Raw genomic sequence first — 17,040 nt, forward strand, 5'->3', positions numbered from 1 at the left:
TCAGTTCAGTCATGGGTCCAGCAATCTTAGAAAAATTCTTGATAAATCTCCGGTAATACCCTGCTAACCCTAAAAAATTTCAAACTTCAGTAGAGTTTTTCGGTTGTTTCTATTTTGAGACTGTTTTAACTTTGGCTGGATTCACTTTAATCCCGTCCTTGGAAATTATATAACCTAAGAATGTCACTTCTTTCAACCAAAACTCACACTTGCTAAACTTAACATACAGCTGATGTTCCCTCAAAATTTGTAAAACAGTTCTCAAATGTTTCTCGTGATCCTCCAAGATCTTAGAGTATACCAGTATGTCATTGATGAACACTACTACAAGCTGGTCTAGATAAGGCTTAAAAACTCGATGCATTAAATCCATAAAAGCCGCAGGTGCATTCGTTAACCTGAACGGCATTACGGCAAACTCAAAGTGTCCATACCTCGAGTTGAAGGCAGTTTTGGGTATATCCTTTTCCAAAATCCTCAACTGGTAGTAACCCTGTCTGAGATCCAATTTCGAGAATACTACCGCCCCTTGCAATTGGTCAAACAATTCATCAATATGGGGCAAATGGTACTATTCTTAATGGTGATATCGTTCAAACCTCGGTAATCTATACACAGCGTTAAACTTCCATCCTTCTTCTTAACAAACAAGACTGGGGCTCCCCACGGTGAATCGCTCTCCTTTATAAAGTCTTTCTCTAACAAATCCTATAATTACAATTTCAACTCTCTCAATTTAGTTGAGCCATCCTATACGGCATTTTAGAGATAGGTGCTACTCCTGGATTCACATCAATCTTAAAAACTGTTTCCTTTTCCGGAGGTAAAGACTCTAACTCTTTAGGGAAGACATCCGGATACTCCTTCACTACAGGCATATCTTCCAATCTCACTTTATCGCTAGAAGTATTTATAAGAAAAGTCAAATATCCCTGAACTCCCTTACTCAATATTTTTCCAACTCGAATTCTTGAAATAAGTGCAGATGAGACTAATCTACCCCTTACATCCAATTTTAAGGTTGCCTCTCCTAGAATGCACAACTCTATTGTTTTCGTCTTACAGTTCAACTACGCATTGTAATGAGCTAACCAGTCCATTCCTAGAATCACATCATACCCCTTAATCGCTAAACACATCAAATTGACCAGGAATTTCCGTTCCCCAACCTAGATCTCACAATCCTTAAATACCAAGTTAGCGATTAAACTTTGATCCCCAGTAGGCGTTCTAACCTCCAAATCATAAGGTAACTTAATTGGTTTCAGATCTACTCCACTCATAAACTTAGGGTTCACAAAAGAGTGTGTTGCACCCGAATCAATTAAAACCTTAACTAGATGGCGAAAAATAGGGATCGTACCTTCGACCACCTCAGTAGCATCAGGGATTTGTTGATAGTCCAATGCGCAAACCCTAGCAGGTACCTTTGGTCGACTCCCTCCAGCACTAGTCTGCTTAGAGGTTGACTTTTCTGCCCTTTGGGTGCTACCTTCTACCTTCAGTTTACTTGGATAATTCGCGAGTTGGTGTTCAGCACTGCCACAGTACAAACACTTTCTCGAAGGTATTCCTCTTGATTGACCTTGCCCACTACGACCTCCTCTGAATAAAATTCCTCTAGAAGCTCCTGCGGCCCTTACTCCTTCCATTCCTCTTCCCATCTTGGAAGGTGGGGCACTCTTACTTGTCTGTCCAAAAGTATAACTAGAAATGTTTCTTTTCTTAGTGTGGAAAACCCTAACTTGCAGCCTTGCGCTCTCAACTCTCTGCGCTTTCTCCAGTGCTTCAGTAAACGTAGAGATTTAGGCTGCTGCCAACCCTTCCTGGATCTCCACATTGAGTCCTTGCACGAAGCGCCTTATCCTTTTCAGCTTATTAGTCACCAATTCTAGAGCGTACTTAGAAAGTTTAGTGAACTTCCCTTCATACTCGGCTACACTAAGAGTTCCTTGTCTTAACTTTAGAAATTCGTCCTCCCGCTTCTCTTGGATTAGAGACAGAAGAAACTTCTCATTAAATTCCCTCGTGAAGTTTTCTCAAGTCCAAGGGGTTTGGACTCTCTCCCACGTGCTACTCCCTCAAATTGGAAAGCAGCAAAGTTCACTCGCCTATCTTCGGTATAGTCTAAGGCAGCGAATATGTTGTTCATCCTCTCCAATCAGTTCTCCGCTATCTCGGGATCAGGTTCCCCAGTAAATCTAAGCGGGTTAAATTTCAGAAACCTCTCCAAGGCTCTATCTTCCCCTCTATCCTGGCCCCCGAGTTGGTTAAGTGGTTCTGGACCCTGTCTCTTAGCTAATCGTTTAAGGATATCAGTTATTCTATTAATGGCAGTAGCCACTTGGTTACCCTCTACATTTCTTTGTCCCTGGGTCGACCCAATTGCCGATCCCTGATCATCTCCTTGAGGTTGGTTTTACCTAGTCCCACACCCATCACCTCAACCACTCCTTCGTCCGTCCATAATCCTAGTTATGTCTAGTGCAAGAAATAAAATAATTACGCGAGAAAATACTTGATATACAAGCCAACTCGAAAATATTAGAAATAACAATAATTCACATGTATTTACACTTCAAAACTCATACAATTAGCAGTCATGGGACATTTACAAAAATACGGCACACAGGTACCACAAAAGTACTTTTAGTCATGTGCGACCAAAGTAGATCCAAGTGCCTTAAAAGTAGGTCACACAGTCAAGCAAAATACAATAGCCTTTGCACTAGCATCACCCCAACTATTTCTAACTACAAAAGTCAAAAGAGAGTCATCACTCAAGTCTAATCCACCGTAGGACTATTAGGCGGAACCTCCTCCTCACGATCCTCCTTGAAAGGCTCCTCCTCACTGCCCTCTGCACAACCTCCATCACCTCATCAATCAGCATAGTAGCGTCGGCCAAGATCCCAGAAGCCCGATCTCGGATTTCCTCGCCTATCCTAGTCAGACGAGCTCTAACCCTCCGAACCTCATCACGAGCGGATTTAGCCCTAGCCATCTCGTCCACCACTATCCCTTCTAACTCAACAATCCTAGCACTCCGAGCATTCACCATAATGCTCAACTCCTCAACCTCCTGAAGTAAAGATCGGTTGGTATTCACCAACTGACGATACTCGTTATCAAGGGAAAGTACTAGATCGTTAGGGTACGCATACGTCACCCTACAAAGACATCGAGAAAACCTAATAGAAGGCGAATAACGCACATGAGTTCCTCCACCAAGGGCTCGATAGTAAATAGGCCTAAGGGGCTCCACGTGGCCATTAGCATGACCATTACCATTAACAACATGTCCTCCATTTCCATTCTCCATCCCTGCAAAACAACTACAATTTCCATGTTAGAAATTTAAAGTCACTAACTTGCTCAAACATTATTTAAGGTATAACTAAGTTATGTCATTCCTAATCTCCAGAGTAAAGTCTCTAATATCTCCCAAATAGATCTCTAATCTAGTGCCCTGATACCTACTATGACGATCCCACTTCTCCCTAAGGCGAACCAAAAGTTATTAGCGGGACGCCTGCCCAACTCTCGCTAGGACTCAATACAATTCCAGTTCAAATTTAAAGGATAACGACTAATAAGCAAAGTCGAAATAAAGACAAGAAGTCTTTTCCATACATGAATATTCAATCTTACATCACAAGTTTCAAAATACAACCACTTTCCTAGAATATACAACTTTCAAAAGATTTCAAGTCAAATACATTTAAAACCCTAATCAAAAGTGCCTCAAGTCGATTTCTCCATAACTCTTTCCATCTCGGTCCCTACTAAGGAAAACAAATCTAATGGGATGAACTAGCGCTCAGTGAGGCCAAGAAAACATGCAAAACACATAATTCATGTAGTGATAGCATTCAAGCGAGAATTAAAGCTGTAACATTCAAGCAATTCACAATTTTCAATTAAACACATTCAATGAGGATACAAGAGCTCTCAGGAGGTAGGTTCCACTTGCTTCACCAAGGCTCGATCGATTACCTCCCCGCGATGACACTCCGTCAATCGGGTTGGCATTAAGTCCATAGAACTCTACTTACTTCACAGTTCTGTCCACCATTACACCGCACCAGACCCGAACTTCTATAAAAGGCACTACTACTCGAGTAAACCAAGCGAGATCTCTCAATAGATCAAGTTTACAGTTATCTCATGGTTCACCAACCTTTTCGACCAAGCCCTTACTGGCTCGAGTCGCAAGGTTGGCCAATTGAGATTTGGGCATCTCCCAATCAATTATAAGTCGAGGAGATTCACTCCAATGACATGCAGACAGTTCAGTTATAAGTCGAGGAGATTCACTCCAATGACATTCAGTCAACCAAATACAGTTTAGTTATGAGGAGTTCAGTTGTGCAATCAGTTAAAAGAGAACGAGTGCGATAACGTACACACTTGACTCAACAGTTGTAAACCATTCAGTCCATAAGAAGCAATTCACATAATTGCAACAAATCATGCACTTGACACTCACCAATCAAAATAAGGGAGCAAGTGCTCAAACAAGCTTTTAGGCGTCCACTTCGAGATTCTCTTGAAGGTCCCCTTGAGCGCCTGAACAAATAATAATTGATTATCACACACTATTACTTACAAACCCCTTGCTAACAAGGAAGATTGTACACTTGTACAATACTAAGAAAATGTCATTAAAGAGAGCCTTAATTACTCGAAAATCGAGCTCAAAATTGGGGTTTAATAACACAAGAAAAACTTATTTCCTCCATGAAATCAAGTTTAAAATGGTCAATCAATATCAAAGGAAAGGGAAGAGTTTCCAAAAACGCATTTCCCAACAAGTCGATAAAATTCAGTTTTAAGTGACAATCTTTGAAATTTCAGATCTTTCACTCAGTAGGTCCAAAATTGGAAAACTTTGTACCGTTGGAAACTAGGTTCAAAGTTCTAAAAATTCTTGGAAGATACTTTTCCAAGATTCTAAACTGAAGACATTCAAATTTCAAGTCAAAGTGGCTGATTTGAGCATACAAGACAGTTTCAGTCTTGTTTTTTGACAAATTTTGGAAATTTGACAAAATTCACAGAAAGTGAACTAGCATCTAAAATTCGTAACACAATAAGAGTTCCATACAAAGTTTCAAACACAACAAACGGAACTAAATTTGGAGTCAATAGTATCAAGATATCATAGTTCAAAACCGGTAAATTTTCACTACTAAACAGTGAATTTTCAGATTTTAAAGGGTTAATTCCACTTTGTCCCCCCAAACTTTGGACGATTACCCACTTCAGTCCCTAAACTTCAAAATGGGACACTTAAGTCCCTAAACTTATAATACCTCCCACTTAAGGAAAATTGTTAACAAATCCTGAATGTCGTCGGTGGTCAAAGTGTCCCATTTTATAAGGGTTTAGAGATTTAAGTGTCCCATTTTATAAGTTTAGGAACTTAAGTGGGAAGTATTTTAAAGGTTAGGGACTTAAGTTTCCCATTTTGAAGTTTACGGATTGAAGTGGGTAATCGTCCAAAGTTTGGGGGGACAAAGTGGAATTAACCCGATTTTAAAAGTAAATTTTGGGACATCATTTGGGTATCAAAATGGTCTTAGAATAACACCAAATCTGGTACAATTCAACTTCCATATGAGAACTACTCCTCTATCAAAGTTCACATAAAAAATCGTACAGGAAGGTAGTTAACAAAACTACCAAAGTTTAGGGAATTCTTAAAGCAAATCTATGCTTTCTTTTCCTTTTTCAAACATTTTGCCCAATGAAATCAACTCCAATTCTATCCATTTTTGAAACCAAGGTTCTAGGAACACTTAATAAGCATTTGACAAGCAATGGACGTCAAGATTTTTGAAACAAAACGTCCCAAATCAAACCTAACCAGTCGGCTAGCAAGAAGAAAAAGATTTCCAGATTTCCAACTTTGTCATAGTTTGGAAATTGAACCATATGTCACTCAATACAACTTGAAATTGAGAATGGTTGGTGGCGTTGGAAACTAGAATAAAAAGGCTACATCATCAGAATGATTCAATTTCAAAATCCATTCACAATTGAGAGAAAATAGAGCCACAAGATGCAGCTTCTACCTTACTCTTGGATAGACCATCAGAATAGGACAGCAACTTTGCCGAATCACTACGGCTCATTCAGTTCGAACTAGAAAGTGAATTTTATACCGTTGGAAAGCTACAAATGTCTAGTTTCAAATGCTGCAAACGGCACTCGATTTTGACTTTTGTACAAAGAGTTGTGTTCAATCAAAGGGGCACTGTTCAGACTGCCTGAACACATTTTCCAGTTTTCATCAAATTTCGAAATTTCAAGTTTTGCTCAACCAATTCAAATGATTTTTGGTAGAAACTTTCTACACATCATATATAACATATATCAACCAATTTCACAGCAAAACAACCCACAAAAATTTGAAAGGCAGGTGCGAAAAGCACTAGACAGATTCGGCCAGTTCTAGTCCTCTCATTTCTCAACTTTCTTTCCATTTCTAACCGTAATTCCTCTCATTCAACACATAAACAACATTAAACAAGCATTTAATCCTCAAGGAAGCCACCTAGAGGTCACCACAAGACCGCTAGCCTAACATTTAAATCAAGAAATTAAACACCTCAAGTCCACTTGCCTAATCCATGCTTAGGGTTCAAACACTTGCAAATCCAATCGTAAATCTTGTATTAAATGGAGAGATTAGATGAGTTGATGGTTACCTCCTTAGCTCTTGAAGAAACCAGAAATTTCACCACCAAAAACTTCCAAGAATCACAGCAAGATGAAGCCGTTCACCAAGCTCAAGCTAATCTCCAAGGGATTTTGAGGTTGGATGCAAAGTTAGAAGTGATTTGGAGCAAGAATGAGCAAGATGGATTAGAGCTTAGCTTTCTTTCCTTTCTTTCCCTTGCTGTTCAGCTGGCTATGGAGTGAGGAGAGAGAGAGAGTTTTGTTTTGTGGAGCTTCCTTTGGAAGCTTAAGGAATTTGTGGGCAAAAATCTTACAAAAGTCAAATAGGAATAGTGTCGTGCGCGGTATCGTACCACCGTTTTTTTTCCTCTTGTTTGTTACTCTTGTGCACTAAACCTCCAATGTAATTTCTTTAACATTATAATTATTCACTCTTAGTAGTCTAGAATAAATTTTTTAAATCTCCATTTAACCGTTCCGGCTCGAAATACCCTGTCGCGCCCCACTTTTTGAATGTAGTGTGGGAGTAGTGTGTGAGATATGTATGTGAACGTGTGAAAGCGAAAAGAAAAGGCCATGGGATTGTGAAATGCGACGGTTTGGCCAAATAAAGTTCAAAAAAGGGTTTTTTGGATGAAAAAACGGAGTCGCCACTTGGTATGGAGTTAGGGTGTACCAAGTCACCCAAAAATGATTTTTGTTTTTGAACGAAAAAGTAAATAAACCCTTTTTAAGAACTTTTAGGTCTACGTAACCAAAGAAAGGAATCGGGGGTCACATTTGATAAGGGAGAAGGCAAAGGCAAAGCCTAAGGCACTCCCTTACCCTAGCAAGAGCTAGTTGCGTGACTTAGCCCCACTTTTCCTAATTCTTCTACCCAAGGTATGTATCGCATGTTGGATATGACTAATGGATGCGAAAAGGGAAAAAAAATGCAATCCTAAACCTAAAATGTTTCTCATGAGGCTTTTAGGTCCCAACCACATGAATTGTGGTGGCCAATAAGGATAGCTCTCATGGAAGTCATGATTAATGCAAGTGAGGACTCAAGTGCAAGTGTGCAAGTGTGAGAAAATAAAGGTGCTTGTGTGTGCAAATGAATGAAAATAGGATATTAGATACGTATAAGTTCAATTTGAGTGTCATTTGTGAGGTAGAAAAATAAATGAGGGATAGGAAAAAGGTGACGAGAAAATGGATTGAGAAAAATCTAAGTAGTGAGAAAATGTGGCTAAAAGAGTGAGGAGGTGATATAAAAAGAATGCAAGTGTATGACCCTAAGGGAATGCATCAGGTCGGGCACGGGAAGAACTCCTAACTTTACGACTTTGATTTTCCCTTGGATTAGAAGGAAGAACTGGCGTGCTAAGGCTATTTTGTAGCCAAACTCGCTCGTTTCCCTTATCGAAAGGGGACTCTCAAGCAAATGTACCCTATAACTAGCATGAGGATGCAAAAAAGCCTAAAATGAGGGGAAAAGGGTTAGAGGAGCATGCCAAATGATAAAAACTAAAAAAATGCATGAAATGTAATGAACATGCAAGTATGCACTAACGAAAGGGAGACGGCCTATTGAGTCTAGCGTTGGACTAGCCCTTTCTATGAATTCTACTAGCGTTGGACTAGTGGAAACGGAATAATGAGCCACAACTAGCATTGGACTAGTGTGGTGACGTACATTCATCCATCACATTCATCTATGATTATAGAAAGCAAGTAGACATGCAAATCACCTATAAACACGTAGCACATAACACTTAGCATGCTCGACTAGATGCAATAGCCTATTAAAGCAATTAACACATAGCAACAAAAGCAAGCAATCAAGCTAATGAACCTATTACATTTGCTAACTAAAACAAAAGGGGAAGGGGAAGAATGGATAAGAATGCTCGCCACGCCCTATCTATTACAAGCCAAGAGGTGTACACATACTCCATTAAAAGAATAACTTAATAAAAGCAAGAGTAAATGAAATAAAGGAACTAAAGAAAAGCAAGGAGAGCAAATTAGACATGCAATTCTCACTTAGCACGTTGGATCACATAGGAGAGACAAAAAAGATAAAAGAAGTTATACCTCCCTTGAAATGGAGCCCTAATGGAGTGAAACCACTTATTTACCCTTCAAAATAATAAAAGAGTCAAGGCATCACTTTAATCAAGAAATAATCACAAAAAGACAAAAGTAAACCTGAAATTGAATCAATTAAATCATGTAGACAACCCACATTTAAGAAATCAAAAGAAGAAAGGATTTGATTGCAAAAATTAACAAAGCTTTGGGGTCAAAATTAAAGAAAAATAAAGTTTAGGGGCCTATTTGCAATTAAGTTAGGGACCCAATTGAAAGAAGTTGAAAATGTTCAGGGCCACAGTACAATTAAGGAGAAATCCAGGGACTGATTCACAAATTTGCTTTCTGGTTTCTTAATGGATCAGGCCATTGGTCCATTTTCTAACTTCTTCTTGGGCCAAGACCAGTTGGCCCGCTTAGAAGTCCAAGGAAAAACAAGTGGGCTAGTATATTGTTTTGGCCCAAAAAAAAAAAAGCCAACCAAGCAGACGGGCCTTGATACTCTAGCCCCAGCCAAAAGCCCAAAAATAAATTGAACCCTCTTACACAAACCCAGCCAAATATCATTAGCCAAACATAAGTCTAAGCCCAACAAGATAACAAATCAACTAAAATTATTTAAGCTACAATTATGACCTAAAACCAAGAATTAATCTACCCCAAAAGACTACTTAAGAAAATGAGAAGATGACAAAAATCCAAATGGGTGAAATTAATTCAGCTTTTCCAATTTTTGGGGCTCAAAATACAATTCATATAAGGACCCATCTGAAGGATTTATAAAAGCTTTGAAGTCAAATTATGAAGTTCTAAAACTTTGGGGTTAGATCACAAAGAAGGGGAAAGTTTCGGGACTGAAAACACAAATTTAACAAATGGTCATCTTCTCCAAACAGATTAGCCATCCGCTGCTGTTTTCATTTTTACTTTGCGGACAAATGAACACCAGAAAATTCAACTCTGGCTAACCCAAAAAAAAATGAAACTCACACAAACTTGTTATCCTACCATTTCAATTTGAGTTCATTCAATCCGGAAACATGGGAAGCAGAGAAGTAGAAGACAGCAATGCATCAAAATTTCTTAAACGTAAAGAAAAGAATCGGCCAATTCAACCAGTTTCTCCACACGAAAATGTAAACAAGGCATCTTCCAATAAGAATTTTCAGCTCAGGCATTTCGTTGAACAGATTAGGGGCATCAGGAATTTCATCAGATTTTTGCTCAATTGAAGTTATGATTGGCCCCAAAATTGTTCAAAACATAGGGAAATTTAGTCCAAACAATCACAGATAGCATGTATGTTTCACAATCATGTACAACCGGCAAACATTGCAATGAGCAAATTCAGAAAAGACATGCTTTTGAGAGCTTCCAACGTTTGTGTTTGAAAAGAAACAGAAATTGAAAGGCAGAGGACAGCTTACGATATTTTCTCTCGGTGAAGTTCCGAAGGCGGCAATGATGGATTGGCGGTGTGGTGGTGGCGCTTTCCTGGCAGCGGCAACTCCGGCAGCTTCCTCGTGTAGCCAGACCCCTCCTCCGATGCTCCTTTCCAATTTTCGAGATTTTCCTTTCCTTCCTCTGGCTATCATTCGAATCCTCCGAAGGAAACCCCTCCAATTTCCAGATTTTCCCCTTTTGTTCTTGTTCTCCTCTTCCCCTCAACCGAGAGCCTCCCTCTCTGTTTTCTTTTCTTCTCCCCATTATCTCCCTCGGCTATCAACTCTCTTTTCTATTTTTCTTCTTGCCTTTTCCCTTCCCTTGTTCTAGTCGGGCAGCTCTCAATTTGTTTACCGAAGCTCTCTTCAATCTCCCCCGAACTTCCCCCAGCTTTCCCCTGCGTTTTTCTCCTCTAGTCGCTCTCCCAATTTGCTGAAACTTTCATGCCCCAATCCTAGCCGCCCCCTCTCTACTCTCTTCCTTCCCGAAGCTTTTTTCAAGAAATCCCCCGTCCGCTGTGTTTCCTCCTCTGTTTTTCTTGTTCCTTTTCTTTAGACCAAGCCCCCCCGTAGCTCTCTCTCTTGCTTGGTTTTCTTAGCCGTTGTTCCCCAGATTCTTTCGTCCGCCGCCCTCTGTTTTTCTTGTTTCTTTTTCTCTTGCTTTGTTTCATTCTACCCCCCTCTCAGTTCTCTTTTTGCCTGTCCGAAGCCTTCACTCTTTTCCCCCTTTTTTTTTTGTTTCTGCTTGCCGAAGCTGCCCCCCATTTTTCCTGTTTTTCCAAAAACCTCCTCCTATACACTTGTCCCATACTTCCTTTGACACTTGTCTAATGATTGTTTTGTACACTTGTTCAACATGCACACTTCCACCTATTTTGCCATTTTCATTTTTCTTCAAAAATCAATTAAAGATAAGTTAACAATTTTCAAACCAAATTTAAGAGAATTAAAGCCACTTTTAACATCTTACAAAAATAAAAATGATGAATCTAACCCAATTAAAAAATAAATAATAAATGATAAAAATGAAATTAAAAATAAAAAAAAATTTGGTGTCTACAGTTTGCCCCTCTTTGTCTGAGTTTTGGAAAAACTTGAGACAAAGAAGTAGACACCAAATACCTACCTTCGTTATTCGGCTGCGAACACCTCGAACGATGGACGCTATAGAAATAGGGACTGACACCAAAATTTCAAAATAGGACTGACCCAATCAGAAAATTAAAAATGGGGCTGACTAGAGAAAGAAATTTAAATCATGGGATTGACCCGAATAAAATGAAAGTCATGGGACTGGCCCAAATGAAACGAAAATCATGGGACTGACCCGAATAAAACGAAAATCATGGGACTGGCCCGAATAAAATGAAAATCATGGGACTGACCCGAATGAAATGAAAATCATGAGACTGACCCGAATAAAACGAAAATCATGGGACTGACCCGAATGAAACGAAAATCATGAGATTGACCCGAATAAAATGAAAATCATGGGACTGACCCGAATAAAACGAAAATCATGGGACTGACCCGAATAAAACGAAAATCATGGGACTGACCCGAATGAAACGAAAATCATGAGACTGACCCGAATAAAATGAAAATCATGGGACTGACCCGAATAAAACGAAAATCATGGGACTGACCCGAAATGAAATGAAAATCATGGGACTGGCCTGAAAAAATGAAAATCATGGGACGCACGCTAGTGGGACTGACCCAACGACTAGTGGCGGTGCAAAAATGAAATGCTGGCATGTATGAAAAATGTATAAGACTTGCTTGAAAAATTATCCAAAGATTTGCCCCAGTGTGATGAATTGGTCAGTGGGATGAAACCCGAGCCTGCCTTGATACATTGGTCAGTGGGATGAAACCCGACCCTGCCGAAAATAAAAGCGGTCAGTGGGATAAAACCCGAGCCTGCCGAGAATAAAAGCGGTCAATGGGATAAAACCCGAGCCTGCCGAGAATAAAGGCGGTCAGCGGGATAAAACCCGAGCCTGCGGAAAATAAAAGCGGTCAGTGGAATAAAATCCGAGCCTAATGAGAATAAAAGCGGTCAGTGGGATAAAACCCGAGCCTGCCGAAAATAAAAGCGATCAGTGGGATAAAATCCAAGCCTGCCGAGAATAAAAGTGGTCAATGGGATAAAACCCGAGCCTGCCAAAAATAAAAGCGGTCAGTGGGATAAAATCCGAGCCTGCCGAGAATAAAAGCGGTCAGTGGGATAAAACCCAAGCCTGCCGAAAATAAAAGCGGTCAGTGGGATAAAATCGGAGCCTGCCGAAAATAAAAGCGGTCAGTGGGATAAAACCCGAGCCTGCCGAAAATAAAAGCGGTCAGTGGGATAAAACCCGAGCCTGCCGAAGATAAAAGCGGTCAGTGGGATAAAACCGAAGCCTGTCGAGAATAAAAGCGGTCAGTGGGTATAAAACCCAAGCCTGCCGAGAATAAAAGCGGTCAGTGGGATAAAACCCGAGCCTGCCGAGAATAAAAGCGATCAGTGGGATAAAACCCGAGCCTGCCGAGAATAAAAGCGCGGTCAGTGGGATAAAACCCGAGCCTGCCGAAGATAAAAGCGGTCAGTGGGATAAAACCCGAGCCTGCCGAAAATAAAAGCGGTCAGTGGGATAAAACCCGAGCCTGCCGAAAATAAAAGCGGTCAGTGGGATAAAACCCAAGCCTGTCGAGAATAAAAGCGGTCAGTGGGATAAAACCCGAGCCTGCCATCCAATTGGTCAAGAAATTGAATTTGATTTGTCTAGAAACAAGCAATTAAATTTGATTTTCCAAGAAACAAGAATTTGAACTTGATTTTTGACTTTTGAATTTTTCTGATTTTTCGAGAGAATATTTTTCAAAAATAATTTGCCCCCAGTGTAGGGCCCTTCTCCCTTCTTTCTTCTCTTTCTTCGGCATCGACCTTCCACATCACCAGATGCTCTTTCGTCGATTTCAACTATGAATACCTGCACAGGGCTTACATGCACTCAAATTTTCATGAAAAGGACAGCGTGACTGATTTGAAAAATGCATTATTTGATTCTTGGACGAAATTCTCAATTGGACTACACAAATATTTGCCCCTGTGTGGGCTTATTTCGCGAAATCAAATAATAAAAAAATAAAAAATTTTGCCCCAGTATAGGCCCATTTTGTAAAATCTCTTAAATGAAAATTTGTCCCAGTGTGGACCTATTCAATTGCAAAAATTGGTTTGGATGACTTTCCATTTATTTGAACACTATGTTTCTTCACAGAAAATTTCATGATGAATTTCTCAAAATAATACCAAATTACAAATGATTCCTTCCTCACTTTAGCATTGATGCTTGAGGCAATGGGTCACCACTTCTTGTTGGCTCATCTTTCAGGACCAATCAAATGGGCGTTATGTCTGATTTGGAAATGGGAGGTCAAGATTTGTTTTATTCTTGTGCCCAAATGGTATGTAATCTCTTCAATACCACATTCTAGTGAAAGCAAAGAGTTTGTCACCCTTATTTCTTAAGAAAATTTAGTCAACGTATAAGCTTTACTGGCTTGCAACAAAATGGGTATAAGCGATAGCTAAACCTGTGAAAACTGGTTATACCCCCATAATCACAAATGATTGATGGATTTCTTATGAGCATAATCCTCACTTTGAATTGTCATGAAGGAATAAGTCAACGATGGACTTTATTAGCTTGTAATGTGGCTTGAAACGATAGTTGAAGGATTAGTCTTTCAAGGTCATTGCACCGAAGATCACATTTTTCCAAAATTACCCCTATTCTGAACTCAAAGATCTCAGAATTTGTTTGTATTCTTCTCATCATTCACCAGGGACTTCAGCGTCGAATTTTTCTGCATTTTCTTGCATTTAATTTTCTTGCTTTGCTTTTTGTCTCTTTTTCCTTTCCCTTAACTTGGTGGGTTTTCACATGGTGAGTAGTGTCAACTCCATACCCAAGCAATTCAGAAATACAGCTAAAATTTTCCGGCATCAGAAATTTTCTTGACAGGGCTATTGCAAAGAACAGAAGTCAGGACTTTCAGCTTTTGTAATGGGGTCTGGTAGGGTGTTTAGAAAAGTTAAGGCTTGAAGGCAAATTTCAAGAGTGGTTTAAAGAATCTGAGATCGCATTGTTGTGCCAACCCTATTTTAGGGTTAAATCAGAATTTGCCCCAGTTTATGCTCAATTGAGGCTTTTTCTCTTTCATTTCCTTTCTTCCTTTGATTTTTCGGTCTTCTGCCATTCTTTTGAAATTTGACAAAATTTGCTCCAGTTTATTTTTGAACTGAGGTTCTCTTTTCTTCTTTTGTCTTTTGATTTTGTGGCTTTTCACTTTTTCACTTCTTGAAATTTTCCTTTTCAACTCAAACTTGCTCCAGTGAGGGGTTTGCGATTCTCAGGGGTTGCCAAATGAAGTATTTTATTCTGAAAACTCAAAAGGGATAACTAGGGATAGAATGATTGATCGGAAAAGAAGAGGGCCTGACTTTTATTCTGTTCCTTACAATAATTCTGAAAGGAAAATTTTCATTAATGTGAAATTTTTGCATGCATCTGAATCAATTTACTGAGAAAGACCCCCCATAAGTGGTTCTTCGGGCAAAACCCTTCCTTTTTCCCTTTTTCCAAAATTGAAGCCCAGATAGATTCAAATTTCTCCAATTTGTGATTCCCTCTTTTCTTTTCTTTTAGCATTTTTGCTTTTTTTTTCTTTATTTTTGAAAAATTTTCCAATCTCCCTCCCCAATGTGGGGTGCGATCATAGATGCTTTGAAAAGAACATCCAATTTTGGCTCAAATGAGGATGCAAGGGATAAATAGTGTTTAGGTTGTAGAAACGATGGCCAAAGTATCATTCTTACATCTTATGACAACCAAAGTATCGAAATGGTCATTGAAAATCTACTCCCTTTTTGATATCTAAGAATTTTCCAACATAGGGCAGTGATCATTAAGGCTCTTATTTGAAACGAAATTATTCTTTTAAAGACTCAAATGGGAGAGCAAATGATAAAATCTGTATGGATAGAGAAACGAACGCTTGAAGTATCATTCCAAATTTTCAAAACAAACAAGAATAATGCACATTTTTGCTTTCACTTAGATGTGAATTGAATCTGGTTAAACCAATGGGCATTTTTCTAAGCAAAGTTCGCTCCAATTTGCAATTTATCAATCAACGTGACTGATTTTATTTTGGGATGCTTTTGTGAAGGAGAAAAGGTATCTCATGGGGCCTTTTGAGTGACCTCTTTCAATTTTTGAGCACTCTTATTGTATAGTTCAGATCACCAATCTAGTGTACACATTTGTGAATTTTCAGGCTGGAGGTTGAAAAAAATCCCAATTCAGTCTTACTTCTTAAAATTCATCATGAAATCTCTTAATGAGCTCAATAAAGAATGAAATATACATGAGTATTATACAAAACAAATAATTGTCTGAACAAAAGCTTCATTATTGCCAATGTTTGAAAAATTTAAAGAGCAATACATATGAAAAACATTCTAAGGAACTCCTTTACACATGTATACACACTTTTCCCTCTTAACAGCCCCCTTCTCCCTTTGAGCAATGAAATCTCTTAAATGTTTTACACGAGCGCCTTCAGATGAATTTTCGAATTCACATTGTAGGGCCTGCCTAAGAATCAAGTAATACTTGTAATTTTCAAACCTTATCTGATTAAAATTGTTATCAGATATGGAAAGATATTTTTCACCTTATTGAACTATTTTTATGAATGCAGGGGGAAGGGGGAAAAACAAAAGAAAAATACCCTGAGTTAGTAATCAAGATTATAAAATCGGCATGCATGTCTTATGGGGGAGCCCTTTTATGCCAAGGGTAGGTCTAGCATGAAAATGCAATCCTCTACGATAGGCACCATACAATACCTGATGAATCCCATCAACTGATTGAGTGAAAAATGATTTGAAAAACTTTGGCCAATTTGGAGTGAGAAGAACATTCGTCCTAAAAAATGAGGACAAAGTCCGAATGAATTACTTATTTTGATCGACGCATGATGTGTCAAAAGGGGTAAAATGGTCAAATTCATTGAATGAAATTGGATTATTTATTGAAAATTGAATGAATAACCCTAAAAATGAATTAAACTAATCAAATTGAATGAATGAATCAATTGATCAAACCGATCGAGTGAAAGGATAATTTATTCAAAAACCGACCATATTGTCCTAAAACTAGGCAAATCGGTCAAATGGATCGGATGATTTATTCAAAATTGACTAGATCACCTGAAAAAGGGTAAACTGGTCAAATGAAATTGAACGGAACTGACAATTTATTCAAAATCGACTATATTGTCTTAAAATGAATGAATTGGCAAAATGGATTGATTGAATTGTCCGGCCATTGGTGATTTCAAAATTATTGAGATGCATTAGTTTATGAGCTTCCTAAAATCAAATTTTGGCCTCAATTTGTTTATTGTCTCAACAGTGAGGAAATATTGGTAAATGTCTTCAAATTAATGTCCTTTACGCAAGGGATTTTTACCAATTTTGATAAAATGGCCAAAAAGTGATTATTAGACGCTCATATTCCAAAGATCGCTCTATGAAAATGATCGGATCCTACCTTACCTTATGCACTACCCCTTTGGATGGTACAAAATGTAAACGTGCAAGTCTCCTTGGATTAAGTATCTGAGACACAAGGTGGTTTATTCCTAACACGGGATCCCCTAAATGGCATTCCCTTCTAGGGTTTATGCATGATGTCATTTATTAAAGCGATGTAAATATGTGACAAATAGGGCCTAAAGGACATAAATAATGCATCGGGGGGAAAGGGTCTAAAAATGAAATGTA

General features: G+C 38.9%; 1 protein-coding gene across 1 annotated transcript in view; it reads right to left on the reverse strand.

The window, feature by feature from the left end:
* Nucleotides 1–2,776: 2,776 nt before the first annotated feature.
* The window catches only part of LOC140035620 (uncharacterized), a 32,411-nt gene continuing 18,147 nt past the window's right edge, over nt 2,777–17,040 (reverse strand). The window contains exon 4 of the mRNA XM_072076923.1: nt 2,777–3,324. Coding sequence (XP_071933024.1) covers nt 2,777–3,324 — 548 coding nt within the window. The remainder of the gene's footprint in view (nt 3,325–17,040) is intronic.

This window comes from Coffea arabica, chromosome 2c (assembly GCF_036785885.1).
Source record: "Coffea arabica cultivar ET-39 chromosome 2c, Coffea Arabica ET-39 HiFi, whole genome shotgun sequence".
Lineage (NCBI taxonomy): Eukaryota > Viridiplantae > Streptophyta > Magnoliopsida > Gentianales > Rubiaceae > Coffea > Coffea arabica.